This window comes from Engystomops pustulosus, chromosome 2 (genome assembly GCF_040894005.1).
Source record: "Engystomops pustulosus chromosome 2, aEngPut4.maternal, whole genome shotgun sequence".
Taxonomy (NCBI): domain Eukaryota; kingdom Metazoa; phylum Chordata; class Amphibia; order Anura; family Leptodactylidae; genus Engystomops; species Engystomops pustulosus.
In genome coordinates this window covers 113,840,336-113,862,969 of record NC_092412.1, presented here as the reverse complement: position 1 = coordinate 113,862,969, position 22,634 = coordinate 113,840,336, and the positions used below count along the sequence as shown (strand labels likewise).

Genomic DNA, 22,634 nt, shown 5'->3' with positions numbered 1-22,634 from the left:
AGCCACACTTTTTTTAGTCTTTAAAGGGAGGTCCTATCTCCGAAAACTAGCATTGTGTAGGGCACTTCATGAGCTTTCTAGACCTACCTTTTCTAATTTTGTATGAATTATTTTTGTAAATGCTATTTTTATGTTTATGCAAATTAGCTTCTCAATGTATCGGGGCAGATCCAAGTCTGCAGGTTCACCTATTTTTTTCCATGCTACCCAGCACAGGCTTTTTACTCAATGATTGACAGAGATAAAAACAGGTGCATCAGCTGTCATAGCCCACCCCGATGCACTCACAAACTAATTTACATGAAGATAAAACCAGAATTTTCTCTAATAAGAAAGCTGCTTTGGGAAAAAGCAATGTTACTATGGAAAACTTACTGTCAGAGCTTAGTATTATATGTAAACTGATATGACAATGGCATAGCTTGGGAATGTATCTAGTGAAAGAAAAAAATTTGAACATATAAATTTTTTTCTTAAACTAAATGTCAATACTATATATAATGGTAATGTAATAAAGGCCACAAAAAAACTCCTGAAAATCAAAACATACAATTTTATAAAACAAACAAGCTATAAATAAAAATAAAAAAAGAAATATTTATGTGCTGGAACAATAAGCAATATAAATACAAGCTCCATAAGCCATGTTCTGCTGTAAACATATCAAAATTCATCCCATTTAAATGAAAATTCTTATTATCCTAAGTAGGAAAATTCCATAATGTTTGCTTCTCTGCAATGACCTCAATTTCCAGTATAATCAACATATTACAAAAACAAGCACATTTTACCGAAAAAACTGAAATCTATATTGCAAGGATGAGTCTTGTGCTGTGTGACAATTGTACTTACAATGCACAGTAACCATTGTAGAGGCAATCATGACTTTGTTTAACAATGAGCATTTGTAATCCCCAGTAGCATTTCTTTTTATGTCAGTTATAAGGTAGGCACTTGTACTGCGTATCCCTTCTTCTTGACCCTGAAATGAAGACAGATACGGCACTTTTGTATGCAACATGTAAGGAACAAGGTGATTTACAAGGATGATAAGACAGACTTAAGTAATCCACTCTTGTGTTTAAAAAATGTAAATAGAAACCATCTCCTTTAAATGTCAAACCATTATTTTGCCATGCTTAAAAACTATATAATAAAGTGCAAGTATTGTCTACAGTATAGAGTCAGATTTTTCTGTTGGAAAATGGACCCAAAATACGGTAATTAACCCAAAATGTGTCTACTTTACAGAGGGTAATGATTGCTTTAGGTCTCTACTTCCTTTCCTTAAAGAGGACCTTTCACCACATCCATCAATTCCAATGGTTTGCATTCTGCAAAAGGTTTTGGCCCACTGATTACATTGTAGTGTAAATTTTCTCAATAGCTCTTACCATTTTTGAGCGATGAATGCCATTATTTTTGGGTTCTCTACAGTGAAATGGGAGGAGCCAAATCTCTATTTCAGACCAGGACCACCCATTACACAGCAGGAAGTGTGATAAGAATTACAGGAACTACTATGAAATAGTAGGGTAGGGTGTCGTCTAGGAGGGGGAAGGGGGCGTTGCAGCTTGAAGTCACTGTCTCACTGGATTACTATGAGGCACATGAAAAGTGTAGGGGTTCATTTAATAATTTTCAGAAGCTACTGACTTGTTTCGATATCATCATAGAGATGATGTCACTAGTGTAAATAAGGTAGCGCCCTCAGTTTGGGCGGCTACAAGTTCTCTTTAAACTACACTTATCTCCGGTTCTTTACCCTGCCCTACTTGTTTATTCAAGCAGTATTTGTAAATGAGATTTCTGTCATGTTCTCCACTGAAAGCTAGAGATAAAGGAACCTGAAAAAGTTCCTAATGAATTTACTCTTCACAGTGAGTCTATGTGTAGTCTTATTACTTTAGAGAGCTGAATAATCACGGGAAATATTCTCTGGGTATGGACAAAAATTAGTCTCTAGCTTGCTTTCCTTTCTATGCTAAGTACAGGACTCTAGATACAATGCTCACTATAGAAGAAAGAAGGAGCAAACAAAAGGTATACAGAAACTTCTTTTCCTAATGAAGTATATTAAAACATTTACCATTATCACTTGTACTATTTATATTTGCAAAATTGGTTAAAAGATTAAGTTTTAACAATATCTGCATCTGAATACTACTGTACATCAAGCCATCTAAAAAAAAAACTTACTGGAAGGTAAAACAAAAATTCTTGTGGGGGTGGATTGCCATTTCCTATACACTTCAATGTAATATTATCTCCTTCTTTGATCGTTTTTTTGGGGGACTGTACATGTATTGTCACTTTCTCTGTAGGGTCTAAGAAAAAAATGCACACTTTTATTAGTACACCATTATGCTGTATATAATACACAATTTAAATGATTGAATCACACACATTTTCAAATTAGGCAGGCCAATGTAATTGCTTTAATGCATCCTTTATACATGGATTGAAGATAATGGGCACTTCCTAAACACAACGCCATTATTAATTAAAGAGTAACATGAAGAAATCCTATAATACAAAATATATAACAGAACAATCTCCTAAGTGACTATTTCTCTCAGCAAAGGACTAGCACTAAGAACTTCACCGTAAGTGTTTTATTGTGAAAGGTTTTTTTGTAGTGCTACTTTACTAGACCAAGCTCATCTATTGTTTATACACAGCGAAATAACATGGTTCCAGTACTGCTGGTGGAAAAACAAAATATGGGTCCACTGTTGATGGTATAAAGAACATTTTTGAGCAGCATAAAATAGATGTTATGTTCCACACTTGTTAAGTGTTTAGATCAGAAAATTATAAGGAAGACAAACATTTTACCAACTGTGTTGGTCAATGGTATGTACAATAAATAGTTAGTGCAAATGGTACCCTGATATTTTCCTTTGGATTTTTATGTGTGTTGGTGCTGAATTCTTTTGAGAGAACCAGCAAGAAAAACTACATAAAGCAAGTCTATTTTTTTTGCAGAAAACACCTTTACTTTTAAAAAGCAAGTAAGAAAAAAGTCTAAGTAATTACCAAAGAAGTCCCCTTCTAATGGGACTATTAGTCAGCAGTGTCCAAAGGAAAATTAGAGAAAAACCATTGTATATACAGTTATACTTCTAATCTTTCTATGGCACATACAGATATGCCTTCACGTACATACTTACAAGCATCAGTGACCTTCACCTATGCCTGCATTAGTCAATACAATATCAATATTGAATTAATTTAGTTTGGCCTTTATTTCATTCATATAAAAATCTGTCTCATGTCCACTGAAATGTAAAATCTGAAAATGGGCTATGCTTTTTTTTGAGTGCAGAAAATTGGTAGAAATAGTAATTTCACAAAAATATGCTTCATTAGCTTGAAAGAAAAATGTTCTCAAACAGCCAGTCATACAATTTACATAAATAGTTGTTAGTTATGGCACAATAACTGGAATAAAATAATAAAAAATGATAAAAATACAATCACTCATTTCATGTCTGGCCTGGCACAGATTTCAGCTATAACATATGCCGAGTTCCTAACCCTTGCCTACTTAAAAGAAAAGTGGTACAAGTGGTGCAAAAGGGCCACAAACCCACAAATTCCATTGCACTAGGAATAATATATTAGCCCCAATCAAAACATACTCTTATGTCCAAAACAGGTGAAGCTAGTTTTATAATGATGCAAAAATATTGCTGTGCATTTGCTGTTACCAGCTTGTTTGAACAACATCTATTCCTCCCAATTACTCCCCCAAAGACATGCACCCTCAGCTCAGCCTTGTTCTAGAAATTTGCCCTTTTAGGGAAATCAGCTAATCTGGGTATTTTTTATTTTATGTATATGAACAGCTCTGGAGTTCTGATTACTATTTAACACCTTAATTAAAGGAAAAGCACCAAAAAACCTAGAAATACTCACCTCCGCCCTTCTTCATCTTGATCCCGGCGTTTGTCTTCGCTAGTCTTGACACGCCGGGATCACCCAGAAAAAAGACTTATAATTTAGCTGGCAGGAGTGCGGGGACAAGATGTCCGGCGCTCCAGGCTGCTAATTATGCACACATGCGCCACCTTCCTCACTCATGCTGGGAGCATTGGCGAACAAGGTGACATTACGCAAAAGGCGTGCAATTTATGACTCTCCCAGCATAGGAGAGGGAGGAGGCAGGGAGTGATAATTAGCAACCTGGAGCACCGGACATCTCGTACCCATGCTCCATCCTGCTAATTATAAGTCTTTTTTGTAGGTGAACCTGGCATGTCAAGACTAGTGTAGGACAGCACCGGGATCAGGAGATGAAGAGGAGTTGAGGTGAGTATTTCTTTTTAGTGTTTTTTGAGTGGTTGATTTCCTTTAAGTTTAAAGTAAGTTGTCTTAAGAACAAAGAAATGTTATGAAATACTAAAAAAATAATTATTACATGTCAAGTAAACACAGCATATAAATTAGTATATTGGGTTCCTAATGACCATTAGGCACTATGTTTACTGCTGTGTGATGCCTCAGTTTTCTTCCTTGAAGCAACATTGAAGCATTATTCTGTTAGTTGCCCAACCCAAACATCTAGAAATTTTGTCTAATATAAGCAACATACACAGGCAAAAAATAAATGATACACAATATATAAAATTAATGTATAACACTTACAATAGATATCAAAGATAACTGGATCAGATTCCATTACTGCTATTCCATTTGGCATATAGTACGTTACTGCACATGAAAATTCTGCATCAATGTCATTTTTGTTTGACATGTATTGTAGTGAAGAATGGATATTATGAAGGCCACTTGTTGAGTTTCTCTCTTTTGACGAGACTATAGAAACAACTGAACAAATTCAACACTATTAGTAAGTAATATATGATTATTCCACATATCCTGGAAGTTCAATCACAATTTCATAAAGACTGCTTATTATATCAATTTCACATATGACTTAAAGGGGTTGTACAACTAACAACATCTGCTGGTCTAGACGATCAGGAAAATCTGATTTGACTTACCGTATTTACTGGATGATAAGCCGAGTTTTTCAGCACAAAACTGTGGGGGCTGCTGGCTGCTATATACTGTGGGGGCTGCTGGCTGTAAAACGGGGCAAGGGGCTGCTGGTTGCTATATACTGGGGGGGTTACTGGCTGTAAAACAGGGCAGGGGGCTGCTGGCTGCCATATACTGTGGGGGCTGCTGTATACTGTGGGGGCTGCTGGCTGCTATATACTTGAGGGACTGTGACCAATGCATTTTCCACCCTAGACTTATACTCAAGTCAATAGGTTTTCCCAGTTATTAGTGGTAACATTAGGGGCCTCGGCTTATATTCGGGTCGGCTTATACTCAAGTATATACAGTATGCCTTATACACAGGACATAGGACAAGTGCATGGTTCCTGGCAAAATAAGAGTAGTTGACACCAATTCCCTTTTAGAATTGCATGACCTAGGACATTGCTGGATTGCCAAAATAGGCTATTCTATCCATATGGGAAAAGTCCAATATCATATTGTAAGCAATAAATGTCATTAGTGTGAAAGCCCCAGCCGTAAGTCACAAATATAAAAAGAAACATCATGATGTAAACTACAAAAAAAGCTCCCCAGAATCATCGAATGATTACATGTTAATTATTTGTTTCAGTAAAATGTTGTAAAAATGTGTCATTTGACACATGACTCCAGAATGTATTTCTATATCTTGGCCTGTAAACCAACTGCAAACAAGTTGGATCCCAAACATTATTAAAAAGGAAAATGGAAATAATATTTTGGTACTGAATATTGGATAAAAGAAGTATCTACTTGTAAACAGAAGGACAACCACATTAAGCTTTGTCCTTCCACATACAATTACAGCATTGTGTTAGGATAACTAGATTTTAAGTGACTTAAAAAGAGAGCTCCTGTATGAAAGCAACCGCGGCGCATCTGGGTGTAATTAAAAAGCAATAAAGTGATGCTTGTTATTTCTTCTTTATTAACTTAGTTCTACCAGAAGTGGAGTTAGTCTAACTGGAAACTGTCAGAAAATATTTTCTTCTATTTCTTTCTATTCTATGCCTATGTTCAGAGTGATGGCAATCTATAGATACAGTAAAACTGTATCCACCAATTTTTCTATTTGTCAGTGACATCTTAGTTTATATATAAAAACAAAAACATACCTCCATCTACTGATACAAGAGCTTGGCTATTTCTATACCACGTAATGTTGGCATCTGGGTAACTATCTTTAGCGACACAATCTCCAACCTGTAGAAAGAACAAATTGGAATACAATGTGAACCAACAGACTATGTAAAACTTCATATGACTGAGCATCAGAGCAATAATTTCCTGTGCATACTTACAGTGTTTAGCTTCCCTGTTTCCATAAATGTAGGTTGGTTAGTGATCTCAGGTTTGGAAGGTGGCTCTAAAGTTGTGAGAATGAAAAAGTGCATTTATAAAGCATGGCGCAGCCATAAAATAAAGCAGCAGCATAAAAAATCCCTTTGTAACAAACACCCATCTAACCAAGATTTCTGTACTATATTGTACCCTTTATTCTACGCAAAAGTTAAAATCTGCAGGGACATTATATGTAACAAGTATTCCCCATTTTGGATTTTTATGGCACGCCTTCTTGAGAAGTGCCCACGTTTATTTAGAGATCCCCTTATTTGTTTCACAGCAGACATCAGGGGGGCATGTCCACCTCCACTCACTTCTATGGCACTTCAGTGACTAGCCAGGCCTCCCTGTGCAGCTAAATGGTGGTGCAGGAGTCAGACATAAACGGAGAGGACATCAAAAGGAAAAGCACAGAAAAGCACAGTAATATGGCTAAAAGCGTTATGCCATGTCAACTTTCAATAGAACCCAAACCTAAGCTACATATGAGTAAAATAAGTTAATATACTTATATAATATAAAGCTGGTCCCAGACTTACAGACATCCCCTAGTTACAGACGGACCTTTCTGCCCACTGTGCCTCTGGTGAAGCTCTCTGAAAGCTTTACTGTAGTCCCAGGCTGCAATGATCAGCTGTAAGGTGTCTGTAATGAAGCTTTATTGATAATCCTTGGTCCCATGACACCACAGAATTTTGAAAATCCAATTGTCACTGGGACAATTGTCATCTGGAGCTACAATATTAAAATATACCAGTTCTGACTTACATACAAATTCAACTTTAGAACAAACCTAAAGCTATCTTGTACGTAACCTAGGGAATGTCTGTATATCACGGCAATCTAAACTCACTTTGCAAAAATAAACATTATAGACACAAAATAAACTTTGTGATATGAAAAAAATGATGACCACCCAGTTAACAGTGTTCCCCACATTCTAACTGTAAAAAACTCTTACAGTTAATACTAATCAATGACAATGGATATTGTCAAGGACTGCTGAAAATCTGAAAAAAAATCCACATGTATTTATGCTAATTTTGGTGTATTTCACTACAGTTTCCCTCCTCTGATTTCCACTGTTCACAGCTTTGTAGATGACATTTTTGATCTCATCCACATGACTGGTACTTCAATTAGATGTTTCATGCTTTCTACCTGTGCATTTACACAGAGGCGTGAAACTTGAAAATGTCCTCACAATTGCATCCAGTTGCTTCAGTTACTTACATAAAGAACATTGCTGTTCAGTTCTGTTCAACTCAACAGGTAAAACAGCCTTCATGAATTTACTGTTTGATTTAGTCATTTCTTTCCAGGATAAAGAGGTCTAAAACAATAGTAAGACCTCCACCTGCCTACAGTCAAACAGGCATTGCTATCTATTATTGCTACTATATGCCCCCTTATATCCCATGAATATTTTAAGACTGTTCTAACATGTCTAACAAATGCATGTGATGAAAAGTATACCCTTTCAAAATACATCCTTTTTACTTCCATGGTGCACAATTACCTCCAAACCTCAGGATTTGGCTTTTTAAACAATGCAGCTCTAATGTAAGGTAAGAAGTCAAAATTGCATCTAATGATGAGTATGATTCAGAATTTTCCTGTTGCTTGACAGCGAGTGATGATATAGAACAAAATGTTCCCGTTTTTAATTAAGCTTCCTGGAAACTGTCCCCGGACACAGAATCATAAATTTGGTGTAATGGTAATGTGAACTTACTGAAAACTTTGACTACAGTCGGCACTTCAAATACAGTTTCTTCTGTTATGAGCATACAAACAAATCTCTTCTCATCGCTGATCCTTCCCTTTGAGATGGATAATGTGTAATTTTCTGACAGATCCAACCGTCCATTGTATTCTGGTACATCATCAAAACTGGTCCTGTTTTTTACGGCAGAGCGAGTCGCTACAGATACAGCATTGCCATCTGGTTGTTCCTAAGCAGAAATACATACCTTCAGATACTGTGTATATAGAATGTTTTATAGGTTATTATCAAATCACATTAAAAATGCACTTTTCTTAAAGGGAACTGTCACCAGATTTCACAATGAATAATTGCATCCCTTATTAACCTGATATTTTATGCAGGATGACACTGGTATCTGTACTTGGAAAATCTAATCTACATATTCTGGGAAAAAATGCAAATAGGTTCCAGGATGGGATAATGAAAACCACACCTCTTTTAGCTAACTTCAGAGGCAGCTCCCTTTACATCAAGCATGACCGACAAGAGGCCTTATGACATGATGCAGGATTAAAACCAAACCAGACTCAACTGTAGACAACGCTGTTTCGACCTGGTTGGGTCTCTTCAGTACAGCATAGGGAACTGGTTTGGCTGAGTGAGAGGATTTGGACTATGTTCGGGAATAAGTTTGGATTAGCAGACTGCAGGAGACTTATCCATAATACAGGCGCATAAAAAGTTCCCTTAAAGGGAACCTGTCACCACATTTTTCACAAATACAGGTAGTGACAGGTTCATATAGAGCCCCAGGTAACTGACACCCTTCTTTTAGCTAAAAATAGTTTCCCTCAGATCCCCATACAATCAGAGTTATAAACGTGCCTCTTTGGAGTGAGTCAAGGGGCGTTGCCTAATGTCATGTGACCAGGGTGACATCATCACAGTTCCCTAAGCTACTTAACATTAGCAAACCCCATATACATATCTGACCACATGAACTTCTACTACTCTCCATGCAGGCTGCTGTGATTTCATGTGATACAATATGCTGTGATTTCCTGAGATATATGCTTGGTGTACAGTTTTCTAATGCTACAGGACCTGCGATGATGTCACCCTGGTCACATGACAATACAGCTGCATACCGAGATAGGATGGAGAGGAGCTGCTGGATTCAGACCAAGGAAGCCACCCCACCTGGACTCGCTGTAGCCATGCTTAGATACCCAGTAAAACTATAAAGTTGAATATATGGGAATCTGAGAGGAACAATTTTTAGCTAAAAGAAGGGTGTCAGTTAGTTGCTAGGGCTCTATATGAACCTGCCTCTAGCTTTACTTGTGAAAAATGTGGTGACAGGTTCCCTTTAATACACTGGTACTCTAATTCACTCATAACCATCATACTTACATATTTCCATTTTCCAAACATTAGACCATTAATTTTGTCTTGGCTATGACCACAGGGTATATCAATTGTTTCTCCATAAATTGCATTAACAGTATGTAAACCAAAACCTGCAAATGAAAAAAGAAATATTTTATTTTATGCCGTAAACAAACCTAGGAACATAATCATTCAGCCATGAATGCACTGAAACACGATGTACAGCAATTTACACTACCAGGCATCTCTGGAACTTTTGTCACGTTATTGGTCAGAGTCATTTTTTAAATGTTGACATTTACAAATAAAAACAAAGTTACATAAAAGAGAATTATATTAAACCCAAAGAAAACATATATTTTCTGAAAGCAGACTCTTCCAACATTTTTAAAATTCCATTAAAGAGTTTATAGACATACAGACCCCTTGCTGTAATTTTGATTCAAAGTGTAACATTTTAGGAAAAATACATAAAATATGACTTTGATGGCAAAAAAATGTGCTCCAAACAGATAAGATGAACATGTGTAGAGTTCAGAGATATTTCATAGTCATATGTTCACTAATAATAATATCACTAGAAATGAAATAGCTAAATATCTGCATGAATAAAAAGCAAGGGCACCCCTAAAACTTATACCGTATATTCCGGCATATAAGACGACCTGGTGTATAAGACTTTATACACCTGTTTAAAATATAGAGTTTAAGATATATTCACCGTATAAGACTACCCCTTTTCCAACGCATACAAAACACCGGTAAAAATTTAAAAAAAAACAGATTTGAATTTAACATGGTCCTTTTTTTAATTTAAATTCTTATGACATGCAGGTATATAGCAGGAAAACTGTCGCTCATAAACATAAGGCATACAACAACATTACCATTACAGCACAGCCCCAGTAGTATACAGCACAGCCCCCAGTAGTATACAGCACTGCCCCCAGTAGTATACAGCACAGCCCCCAGTAGTATACAGCACAGCCCCCAGTAGTATACAGCACAGCCCCCAGTAGTATACAGGACTGCCCCCAGTAGTATACAGCACTGCCCCCAGTAGTATACAGCACTGCCCCCAGTAGTATACAGCACAGCCCCCAGTAGTATACAGCACAGCCCCCAGTAGTATACAGCAGTGCCCCCAGTAGTATACAGCACAGCCCCCAGTAGTATACAGCACAGCCCCCAGTAGTATACAGCACAGCCCCCAGTAGTGTACAGCACAGCCCAGCCCAGCATTAAAAAAAAAATACTTATATATTCACCCTCCGGTGGCCCCGATGTGCTGCGCTGCTCCCCCGATGTCCGCGCCGTCTTCTTTCTTCTGCTGGGCGCCGCCATTGATCTTCCCCGGCAGGCGCCTAGTATGACGCGCCGCTGCTGACGTCATACTAGGCGCCGCCCCGGGGAAAGACATGGCGGCGCCCAGCAGAAGAAAGAAGACGGCGCGGAAGATTGAAGACGAGCGGCGCAGACATCGGGGCCAGAATCGAGGGTGAGTAGACATCGAGGGTGAGTATGCGCCGCTATCGCTGTGAAAACACCCGCGATCGGTGCTAGCTGCAATATGCAGCAAAGACTCAGCCCGTGAGCCCTCTCCATGCACCGGGACCCGACCGCCGCCGTGAATACACGGCGGGCGGTCGGGATTACCGGCGTATAAGACGACCCCAGACTAGACAGAAGATTTTTCTGTCTTCAAAAGTCGTCTTATACGCCGGTATATATGGTATATTTTTTGAAAGCAGACAACTAGGTGATTTCATTTCCATTGATAAACAGTTGACAGCCTGTACCACCCTCATGTAATTTTGTGACAAACACAAATTATTAAAAATATATTACACAGAAAGTAAGAAGCTCCTATTCTGTCAAAATCACCACCTACCATGTATACAAAAATATGTTTTAAATTCATGCACATTACCAGTTTCATTGCAGAAAACAGTAATACATTGCAAAAATTACATAAAAATTTAAAATTTCCTTTAAAATATGTACAAATCCAGCATACTTATACTTTATAAAGAAAATATACTTTCCTAAAACAGTAAGATGTGAGGAGATCATACATACCCCACATATGTATATTCACCAAAATATGCAGCAAAGGGAAAGTTAAATCCACAGGGGGCCTCAAACTTTTTTTGTAGAATTGCACTGGAGCTTCACACAGATATTCGGTATTATTGTATGCTCACTTACACAACGGTAACCCAAATTAAAAAACTACATATCCATAAACCAAGCTAATGAGATAACAAAAGTCACTTTCAGATGTGCACCATTGTATTACCTGCACAATAACGGAACCCATTCATAAGAATTTGATTACGAATGCCATAACAAAGGCATAAATAATGGAGGGATGGGGTGAAATAAAAACTTTTTTCAGGAATATGTGTGTGCTTTTCGTGTTACATATAGCTTTATGGACATGTTCTGTTAATATGAAGCCACATTAGCTGAAGAGGATCGAATGTTCATAGTTTTACTCAATTTTCTTAAAAAAAAAAACATTCAAAAATACAAGACAATTAGAGAGCAAGTGTGTTCCCAGATTGCTCTGAATAGGAGAGGTTAAAAACATGAACATTAGTTGATAACCATTAAATGCTAAGTGCCGTTGGGAGTGATTTCTTTATATAAAATCGCACCCAAAATTCTCACTTTAAACATGAATATCTCTGGTTCCCTGACACTCAGAAACACAATTTAGATCAATTTGAAAGAACAGAGTCTCCTCTTTCTTAGGAAAAAGAAGTGTGTTTCTAGGTGCCACAGAGCCGATAATATAGCCCTCTGAATTGAGGAGATATCATGCACATTATTGGCTATAGATATGCTACACTGTGAGGACTTATGGGATGCATCCTTGGCGGGGGAAAGGGCTAAAGAAAAACAACCACTTGAAAAAAGTGTTTTATAGACGTATAGATGGATCACTTCTTGAGAAGGCCAAGGTGGGCCACGATGCAATAATAAAAATCGATAAAAACTAAGGCTGACCACGCTCCCCCATTACATAATTATGCACACCTATAGCTGCATGTGCTGGCTCTTCTATAGGGGAATGGGAGGGAGAAGGAGGGAAGAGCATAATTATGTAATAAGGGAGCGCCAGAGCTTTTCTAGAACACTCAAAGCTGTGATCATTTTTATGGCTTTCACTTGGTGCCCCAAATGACACATATTCTTTGTGTTCATTGAGATACAATTTATATAGGTTTTATTATGTTGTATTAGTTAAAAAAAATGCAGTTCTAAGGCTGTGTAAGGTGTTAATTTTTGCATGACGAGTCGACATTTTTCTCTTTTATATCAACTTGGGACCTATATAATATTTGATTACTTTTTATTTAAAAAAATTTGGATGGTAAAATGGCAAAAAAGAAGCGATTCAGACATTTGGCCTTTATTTGTTACAGCATGCACTGCATGAAAAAAAAATCTATATATTTTGATAGATTGGGTATTTTTTGATGTGGAGATACCTAACAAGTTTGTGATTTTATTTATTTTCTAGGGGAGTGATTTTAATACAAGATGGCAGCAACCTCCTGCAGCACTGTTACCAGGTCAACTGCTGTGGTCGATACCAGCAAAGCAACATGCTATACCATGTGCGTGTAGGGGGTTAAACTATAAATATAGTCTATTCAAGTAATAATGATACTGGTACAAATATGTGTCCAGCAACATACATGAATGTGAATCAAGAGTTGCGCTAGGTAACATAAGACCGGGTACTTAGGGTACTTATTTATCTAGATGACCATTTTCAATGCCCTTTACTACCATATTTATATCTTGGAAAATTGTATTGTAGAAACTGTTGGACTTACTTAATAATATATACATTATATACATTACATATAAACATTAACATAAACATTTCTGGCATTAACTAAGCCTTCTAATAAACTGTGGAAAGAAAATCTAGACACTGTTAAAGGAAATCCATTAAACTATCAGTATTATTATGTCGGGTATAAAACATCCTTTATAAAATCCCCTTTTTATGTTGTACAAAGTGAAAATGAGAAGAGACTAGTCATATTGTGCTCAAGATGATTCAAGTTTAGAGGATGCATGGGGCTTGTCACTTCAGATGCCCCTTTCTTTGGTTCTATAGCACCTAGAAAAGTGTTTTCAGTTGTTATATTAACCCCTTAAGGACCAGGCCCTTTTTCGTTTTTGCGTTTTTATTTTTCACTCCCCACCTTCAAAAATCTATAACTTTTTTATTTTTCCATGTACAGAGCTGTGTGATGGCTTATTTTCTGTGTAACAAATTGCACTTCGTAGTGATGGTATTAAATATTCCATGCCGTGTACTGGGAAGCGGGAAAAAAATTCTAAATGCAGTGAAAATGATGAAAAAACACATTTGCGCCATTTCTTGTGGGCTTGGTTTTTACAGCTTTCACTGTGCGCCCCAAATGACAGGTCTATTTCATTCATTGGGTCAATACGATCACGGGGATACCAAATTTGTATAGGTTTTATAATGTTTTCATACATTTACAAAAATTAAAACCTCCTGTACAGAAAAAAAATTCTTCATTTTGCCGTGTTCTTGCGCTAATAACTTTTTCATACTTTGGTGTATGGAGCTGTGGGTGGTGTCATTTTTTGCGACTTCTGATGACGTTTTCAATGCTTCTATTTTTAGGACTGTTCGACATTTTGATCACTTTTTATAGAATTTTTTCTATTTTTCAAAATGGCAAAAAAATGCCATTTGCGACTTCAGGCGCTATTTTCCGCTACGGGGTTTAACGCAGTGAAAAACGGTTATTATATTTTGATAGATCGGGCATTTTCGGACACGGCGATACCTATTGTGTTTATGATTTTTACTGTTTATTTATATTTATATCAGTTCTAGGGAAAGGGGGGTGATTTGAATTTTTATGTTTTTTTAATATAATTTTTTTTTTTTTACTCTTTTTTATTTATTTTTTTTACTATTTTACAGACTCCCTAGGGTACTTTAACCCTAGGTTGTCTGATTGATCCTACCATATACTGCCATACTACAGTATGGCAGTATATGGGGATTTTGCATACCATCTATTATAATGTGCAGATCGCACATTATAATAGATAGCCTCGATCATGACAGCCTGGGATCTTTGTGTGATCCCAGGCTGTCATGGCAACGGATCGCCGCTCCCCGGTGACGTCACGGGGAGTGACGATCGGAGCCAAGATGGCGGCGCCCACGCGCCGCCGGCTCTTTAATGCCGCCGGCAGCTTTGCCGGCGGCAATCAAAGGGTTAACACCCGCGATCGGTGCAAGCACCGATCGCGGGTGTTAGCGACGGGCGTTTGCTTCATTATGAAGCAAATAATGGGTACGTCTTATTGCGCTATGGGGTTAAGGATAGGAATCGTATCAGGCATGTGTAGACACAGGCAGTTAGAGAAATCTTTATCGGTATCTCACATTTACAATTATGTCTCACTTTCAAGTGACTATGAAGAGTTTTATAGGTAAATGGGTGAGATTTCAAATAAAAGAGAGAATTCTAGAAAGGGCATTTAATTTCCTACCTGAAAGGATAAGTGGTTTAATGGGGTAAAATTTGGTGAAAGGTCTCCTTTAAAGGAAACCTACCATGTGATTGATGCTTTATGAAGCAAACCTTGAGAATGCTGTAGCCACACTGATGCAGGATCATATATTGGTCAATCCCTGAGCTGAGTGGTTTTTCTGAAAAAACAATTATAACATTCAGGACCTTGGGAAAGCTGGGTCAGGCTGGCTGACATAAACACATTACACATGGGAGCTTGTAATTACAAATGGAGGTTAGTCAAGACACGACTAATCAACCTGAGCTGGATAACTAATACACAGCAGCTGGAGGATAGTGCAGCGTTTAATTGTTCTGTCTGGAAGAGAGAACAGTGATTGTATCCTCCTCTCCTGTAGAGAAAAACTCACATGCTAGGACAAGCGCTGAACCAAGTGCTGAAGGAACCATAGAAGTGACAGAGCTTCATTATCATAATGATATATCTGTTTTATCAGCAAAACCACTCAGCACAGGGACTAACCAGGATAGATCCTGCATCAGTGTAGCTACAGCATTCTCAAGTTATGTTTGCTTCATAATATATCAAATCAAAAGGTAGGGTTCCTTTAAATTACATCAGAATTATAATTCCACATCAGACAATTTGAAAAATCTGCTGTATTATAAAACTGACTGTTTATCTTTGCACTGCCTTACTTTTAGACACTTTTGATCTTCCTCAATGTGCAGATTTCCATGGGTAGTTATATTAAACAAATGCAGGAAAGACAGTTCACCCACAGAAGACATCAAATACTGGTTGACCACAGATTAGCAAAATCAATACTTTATAAACCTTGGTCTGTGGAACTATAAGTACCACAACTACAAGTATGTGGAACTACAATTGACTTAAACACACAAGTTCTGGTGAGTGAACAGTCCAGCAGGAATGAACCTAGACTATTGGTAGTTGGGGATGCATGTTTACAGCTTCATGGTTAGTACGAGTGCAGGATTACTAGCACTGTGACCCAGCCTACCAACACTTCCGGAAGAGAAAGAGGGACAAAATCGTGGCACGGCGATTACCCACCTCTAAGCCACGACCCAAACAGGGAGTCCTTCCATTATATTCCCAAAAGTCCGGATATTTCAATATTTTAAAATAGATATTTCCGTTGGCTAACCCTGTAACGGAAATAGCACCCAAATGTCAGAAACCAATTTTTTTTTCATTTACATTGCGACACAAAAAAATTTAATATAAAGCGATCCAAAGATCATATAGTCCCCAAAATGTTAAACGTCATCAAATACTGCAAAAATGAAACTTTAAACATCTACTTACAGAAAAGTATAAAAAAGTTATTGGTCTCGGAAAAGATCTACTAAAACATAATAAAACCTGTCTAAATTTGGTATCCCCGAGATTCTACTGACTCAAAGAATATAGGGCATGTGTAATTTGGAGTGCACAGTGAAAGTGAAATTTGGAGCGCACAGCAAATTGTAGGAGTTTTTTTATGTCAAATTCTCCACAGTACAAGGTCTGGAATATTTAATACCGTCACTAGGAAGGACATTTTGTTATTTTGTGGAAAAAAAAGGAAACGCCAACATTTTAATGGGCTGTTTACTTAAGGGGTTAAGTCACATCTGGTAAAATAAAAGGAGAATATTAGGGCATGGAGATAATTGGGGATGGGGAAGGGGGTCTATGGTAAGAGAAGCATTTAACACTTTAGCTGCTGCCTGCCTATACAGACAGCGGTCACAGGAGCGCAGAAGTACCTAACATCACACTGTAGCCGCTGCACACTCTCGGCCTTGCTGCATCTCCTGTATTCCAAGGCTGAACTTCAGTGAGGAGGAGGGCGCAGGGACCTGCTGCTGCCGCACAGAGGCAAATGTGGTAGCAGAGCTGGTGAGCTACAGCCTGCACCGAGGATGATCCTCCGAGGCCTGTTGGGTAGTGGCAGATCATAGAATATCACCCTCTGCACTGCCACTCATTTTACCTCCATCCATGTGGAGAAACACTGAAACTCCAGCGTGTAGCAGTATCTTGTGCCAGAGCTCCAGCGATAGAACCTGGGGGTAGGGGGGGGGCAGGGCATGCTGCGGGCAGATTGGGCTCTGCCTCCTAGGCATCACAATCGGTAATGGAGATATCATTACTCCGCTTAGCGGCTTCACTGTCGTGACCAGGATGGAGCCCGAACTCGGGGGTGGGACACAGATCCCGCTGAATCTGGGACAGTTGGGAGCTATGTACCTGCTGTATAAGCACCAATGTATATAACCATCACTAGTGTGACAATATAAAATGCTGCCACATTTATCCTTATACATGCTGAGAGTCAATGTGGAGAGATCCCACTGAACCAGTGAAAACCCCCAAAAAAGAGACACTGGTACCACAAGTGCTAGCAGAGCCTTCTCTTCCTAATAATAACACATTGACTATGCTGGGCAGAGCTACAGCAAGAAAATTGTCTCCTTTGAACTGTGCTTATTAAGGGGAATCTTCACTTCAAATGCGGATTAACCTTGTTTTTTAGATATGTGAAATACATGCTGACTGCAAAATATTCACTGTTATATTCAGCTCTTTCATGTGCGGTGACTGTAAATCCTAGAATAGGTGGTTTCAGCTATTGAAACAGGAGCTTATACAAACTGATATATAAGAATATCGGAAGCACATGCTCCTGCAGATTGGATAGTGGCGGGGGGTTCTGTATTGAAAGGGAAGCTATAAAAGCAAAGGTAAACTGTTCTAAGAAACATCCACCTGTAAATACTGTATAACCTAAAACCTTCTTACATGCGGCCCTTGTCACAGACTAGATTGGGAAGAGGCCCAGATCCTGTAGGTGTGTCTGTAATGCTTTTCATCAAACTAAGTGTCAATTATGTGTCACCTTCCGACCTGTAGACTATTCCTTTGTGACAAACATAAATGACTGCATCTGTATTTGGATAAAAGCTACAAGTTAATAACTGAGGAGCTGTCATGTACAAGAGATGGACTAATGAATAAATTCCTTTAAGAAGAAACAGTTGATCCACACATAGCTTCCCACAATGTAAAGAACTGTACATCATAAGAATATGGGCCTTTACGAACAAAGCAGTTATGGTCAGTAAAAACAGATTGTTCAGACTAGAACAGTGATGGTGAACCTTTTAGACAGAGTGCCCAAACTACAGCCAAAATCCTCTTATTTATTAAGTGCCAGCAGTAACTTATTGCTACCTGTTCTTCCACATCGTTCAATCGTATCGGCCCACCGAGGCTACCAATACAGTTAAAAAGGAGGAGGGTATATTCAGACTATCATTGTAGCTTCTCTCCGGGGTCTCTCTGTACAGGAAGGATGGTTGGTCCAGAAGAATGACCTCCAAAGATAATGCAGTGCTGTCAAAGCTTTCTCACTTTTCCCACGGTTCAAAACAGCCAATGAAGTGTCACTTTAAAATAGCGCAGCGAGCAGCATCTCTTAAGTTTCCTGGGACTGCAGGAAGATTCAGTGTTTGGTGAACTCTTGTCCAGTGACAATGGCTCGAGTGCCCGCCCAAAGGGTTCTGAGTGCCACCTCTGCCACCCGTGCCATAGATTCGCCACCACTGAACTAGAACATGCTCTGTTTTAAACCCCTTCATGGCGCAGCATTTTTTCTCAAATTTTTTGCTCTCCTCCTTCAAAAATATACTTAAATAAAGTCTACTTTATTTTTTGGTTCTGTACAATCCTGGTGATACCAGATTTACACATGTTGTATTCTGTTTTAATAAATTTTCACAAATTAAAACAGTGGGGGAAATGTATCATAGTTCTTTCTTTCTTTGGTGAATTTTAGAGACATTTGGCAGCTCTTTTTGCGCCTTATGTATGATCCTGTCTTTTTTCTTATGATACAGTCTTTCCTATCCTGGCAGGCGCAAATTTTGGCTTCTTTTTGATGCAAATGTCTCAAACTGATGTGGACACAAGCCATGTGAGGGGGTTATATGCAGGATTGGACACTACTGTAAATTTTGGATTTGAGTCCATGTTCTGCATCTTTAAGCACTTTAGTCACACTCCAGGGAGATGACCACATGTGAGGCTGCAGTCATAAGTTTGCGTTTACAAAATGCATAGTATGCGGGATGTTAATGTATGCGCTGTCACATTTACATAGCATTTTGTAAATGCAAAAGTTAACAGTAATGTAATTAGGCAAATCACCTCAGCTGTTGCAATGTGATTCTAAACGCTATTAAAACACACGCAAAATACCACATGTGACCATGCCAATAAATTTTTTTTTTAATTAAATGACAAAAAAATTATAATTTTTTTTTTTTTTTAAACTGGTTACTATGCAAAATTTTGAACATTTACAGCATGTGAAATAATGAATTCCAATTTACATGTTAGAATGGGGTCCATGAAAAAATCCTTCCTTTGCACCTGCCCATGACCAGGTGCAGACTTGGTGCACCTAAAAAGTAGCAAAAATGAGCTAAAAAAGTGATACATAAGTGAAAAGTTGCACAGAACATCTGGAAAATAAAGATACATAAGGCACACTGCACAAGGTGCAGACCAAGGCGTCCTTGAAAAACGACAGCAAGTGTTACAAAAATGAGACAATTTGAGTAGCAGAAATAAAGTTACATGTCCCCCAATGTGTAAGAAAAAAAAAATTGGTTTTAGGGGGTCTGATCTTTCCTACAATATAATGCAATACTAGTGTTTTGCAGTATATGGCGTTTCTAAATTGCATTCACGGATCTGCAGAAGTCATACAGCCTTGGATCATACAAAGACCCGAGGCTGTCATGGCAACCGATTACCATTCCCCGAAAAAGTCACAATGAGTGTCAATCTTAACAAAGATGGTGGCGCCCATCCACCAACAGCAATCAGAGGGTTAATGCCTGAAATCGGTGCTAGCACTGATTGTGGGTATTAGTGGTGTGTGTTTGTTGCAATATGCAGCAAACCCCACCTCTGTATGACAAGGGCTCACCATGAGCCCTTGAGACCATCTACATCTTTGCATTTCCAAGTACTACATGATCAGGTAAGTAAAAAGACTCCTTATGGAGACTGTGCCATTAACCCCTTAACGCTCTGCGCCGTAGCTCTACGGCGCAGAGGTATAAGGGATGTATGAAGAGGGCTCACGGGCTGAGTCCTCTTCATACAGAGGTGGGGGTTTTTGCATTTTGCACAAAACCCCCACCGCTAATAACCGCGGTCGGTGCTTGCACCGATCGCGGCTATTAACCCTCTAAACGCCGCCCGCAAAGTCGCGGGCGGCGTTTAAAAGACGGCGGTGCGTGGGCGCCGCCATCTTTTTTTCGATCGCCACGCCCCCGAACGTCATCGGGGGGCGGCGATCGGTTACCATGGTAGCCTCGGGTCTTCTCTTGACACGAGGCTACATGGTTTATGCAGGTTCGTTACAATGAGCCAGTGGCTCATTGTAATGTAAGACCTGCAAAAACGCCATATATTGCAATACTGTAGTATTGCAGTATATGGTAGGAGCGATCTGATCATCTAGGGTTATTGTACCCTAGATGGTCTAAAAAATAGTGAAAAAAAAAAGAAAAAAAAAAGTTTAAAAAATAAAAAAAATTAATAAAATATTAAAAGTTCAAATCACCCCCCTTTCCCTAGAACGGATATAAAACATAACAAACAGTAAAAATCACAGACATATTAGGTATCGTCGCGTCCCAAAATGCCCGATCTATCAAAATATAAAAACGGTTACGGCCGGCGGTGACCTCCGAGGCGGGAAATGGCGCCCAAATGTCCGAAATGCGACTTTTACACCTTTTTACATAACATAAAAAATGAAATAAAAAATGATCAAAATGTCGCACAGACCTCAAAATGGTAGCAATGAAAACGTCGCCTCATTTCGCAAAAAATGACCCCTCACACATTTCCATGCGCCAAAGTATGAAAAAGTTATTAGCGTCAGAAGATGGCAAAAAATTTTTTTTCTTTTTTGTACACATTCGTTTAATTTTTGAAAATGTATTAAAACACAATAAAACCTATATAAATTTCGTATCACCGCGATCGCACCGAACCAAAGAATAAAGTAGGCGTGTTATTTGGAGCGAAGAGTGAAAGTCGTAAAAACTGAGCCCACAAGAACGTGACGCACGTGCAGTTTTTTTTCAATTTTTCCACATTTGGAATTTTTTTTCAGCTTCGCAGTACACGGCATGTTAAAATAAATAACATTACGGGAAAGTAAAATTTGTTACGCACAAAATAAGCCCTCACACAGGTCTGTACACGGAAAAATGAAAAAGTTATGGATTTTTGAAGTTGGAGAGCGAGAAATGAGCCGGAAAACCCTCCGTCCTTAAGGGGTTAAAGGCCATCTCCACAGGCATAAGGAGACTTACAGCCATTGATGTATCAGTAGTGAATTCTGGGTACTAAGCCATCTTGGGAAACTCTGCCTCCTAGATACCCACACACACTGCATAGACGGCTATAAAAAAGTTTTATTAGTGGCTTAGTCTCAGGCCTCTCACCTAAACAAACCAATTCCCTACAATGTGCTGAAGAGATACAAAGACATTGAAACACACATCATTAGTCTTTCTGGAAGAGCAATGCTTGATGTTAAGGGGGCTGCCTTACAAAGTAGTAAGATACAATGGGGCAGAATTATCAAGCTGTCTGAAAGTCAGAATATTTCTAGTTGCCCATGGCAACCAATCACGGTTCAGCTTTCATTTTACTAGTTCTCATGAATATTTTAAAAGGGAGCTGTGATTGGTTGCCATGGGCAACTAGAAATATTCTGACTTTCAGATAGCTTGATAAATCTGCCCCAATGTTTTGCATGTTTGCAAGTACTACATGTGAACTGTGTTGCATTCTATAATGAAATAGAAAATTAATATGGTTGATACTTATTACTTTTCATATGCTAACGTACTTCCACAATGCCACATTACTGGCTATTTAAGCTTGTAGCAGAACATAACACAGACTATGTTAATGAAGTGAGATCTAATAATAATTAAAGAAAGTTCTCACATTTTAATCTCCTAGTCATATTTACACAATAAATATCATTTTTAACCCCCTTACTTTGCAATTTTAGTCAGTTTATAGCTGTTTTAGCTCCTATCACTCAGTGATGGTCATGGAAGATTCAGCAGTGTGAGTGGGGACTATCTTAGCAGACACTTCATGATCCCTTCAGAAAGAAAAAAATCCACGGATCCAGCCCTTGACAAAGTAAAACCGCCTTTATTGGTCATCACATGGCATCCAAAAGCAATATACAGGTATAGAGGTCAATATCAACATGTTTCTAGCACTAGTCCATGCTCTTACTCATGACTGAGCATGGACTAGTGCTAGAAGAATGGTGACGTTGACCTTCTGTTGACCAATAAAGGTTCTTTTACTTTGTTGAGAGCTGGATCCACTGGATTTTTTTCTTTCTGAAAGTGACCCAGCAGCAGGGTAGGATCTGTGCATACAAAGACACAACCATGGATCAAGGTGAGCTGGAGAAACTCTATTCACTCCTTCATGAGATGCTGTGTGCTGACAATATGCTGAGATTATCAGG

The 22,634-nt window shown here is 38.5% G+C and overlaps 1 protein-coding gene across 2 annotated transcripts in view; it reads right to left on the bottom strand.

Annotated features, from left to right (window-relative positions):
• The window catches only part of ALCAM (activated leukocyte cell adhesion molecule), a 75,680-nt gene that overhangs the window by 25,648 nt on the left and 27,398 nt on the right, over positions 1–22,634 (bottom strand). For both annotated transcript variants that reach the window (XM_072136068.1, XM_072136069.1), the window contains exons 2-8: positions 9,518–9,624; positions 8,132–8,351; positions 6,354–6,418; positions 6,168–6,255; positions 4,651–4,833; positions 2,200–2,327; positions 853–982 (exon numbers count right to left, since the gene is read on the bottom strand). In XM_072136068.1, the coding sequence (XP_071992169.1) occupies positions 853–982; positions 2,200–2,327; positions 4,651–4,833; positions 6,168–6,255; positions 6,354–6,418; positions 8,132–8,351; positions 9,518–9,624 (921 nt within the window). The remainder of the gene's footprint in view (positions 1–852; positions 983–2,199; positions 2,328–4,650; positions 4,834–6,167; positions 6,256–6,353; positions 6,419–8,131; positions 8,352–9,517; positions 9,625–22,634) is intronic.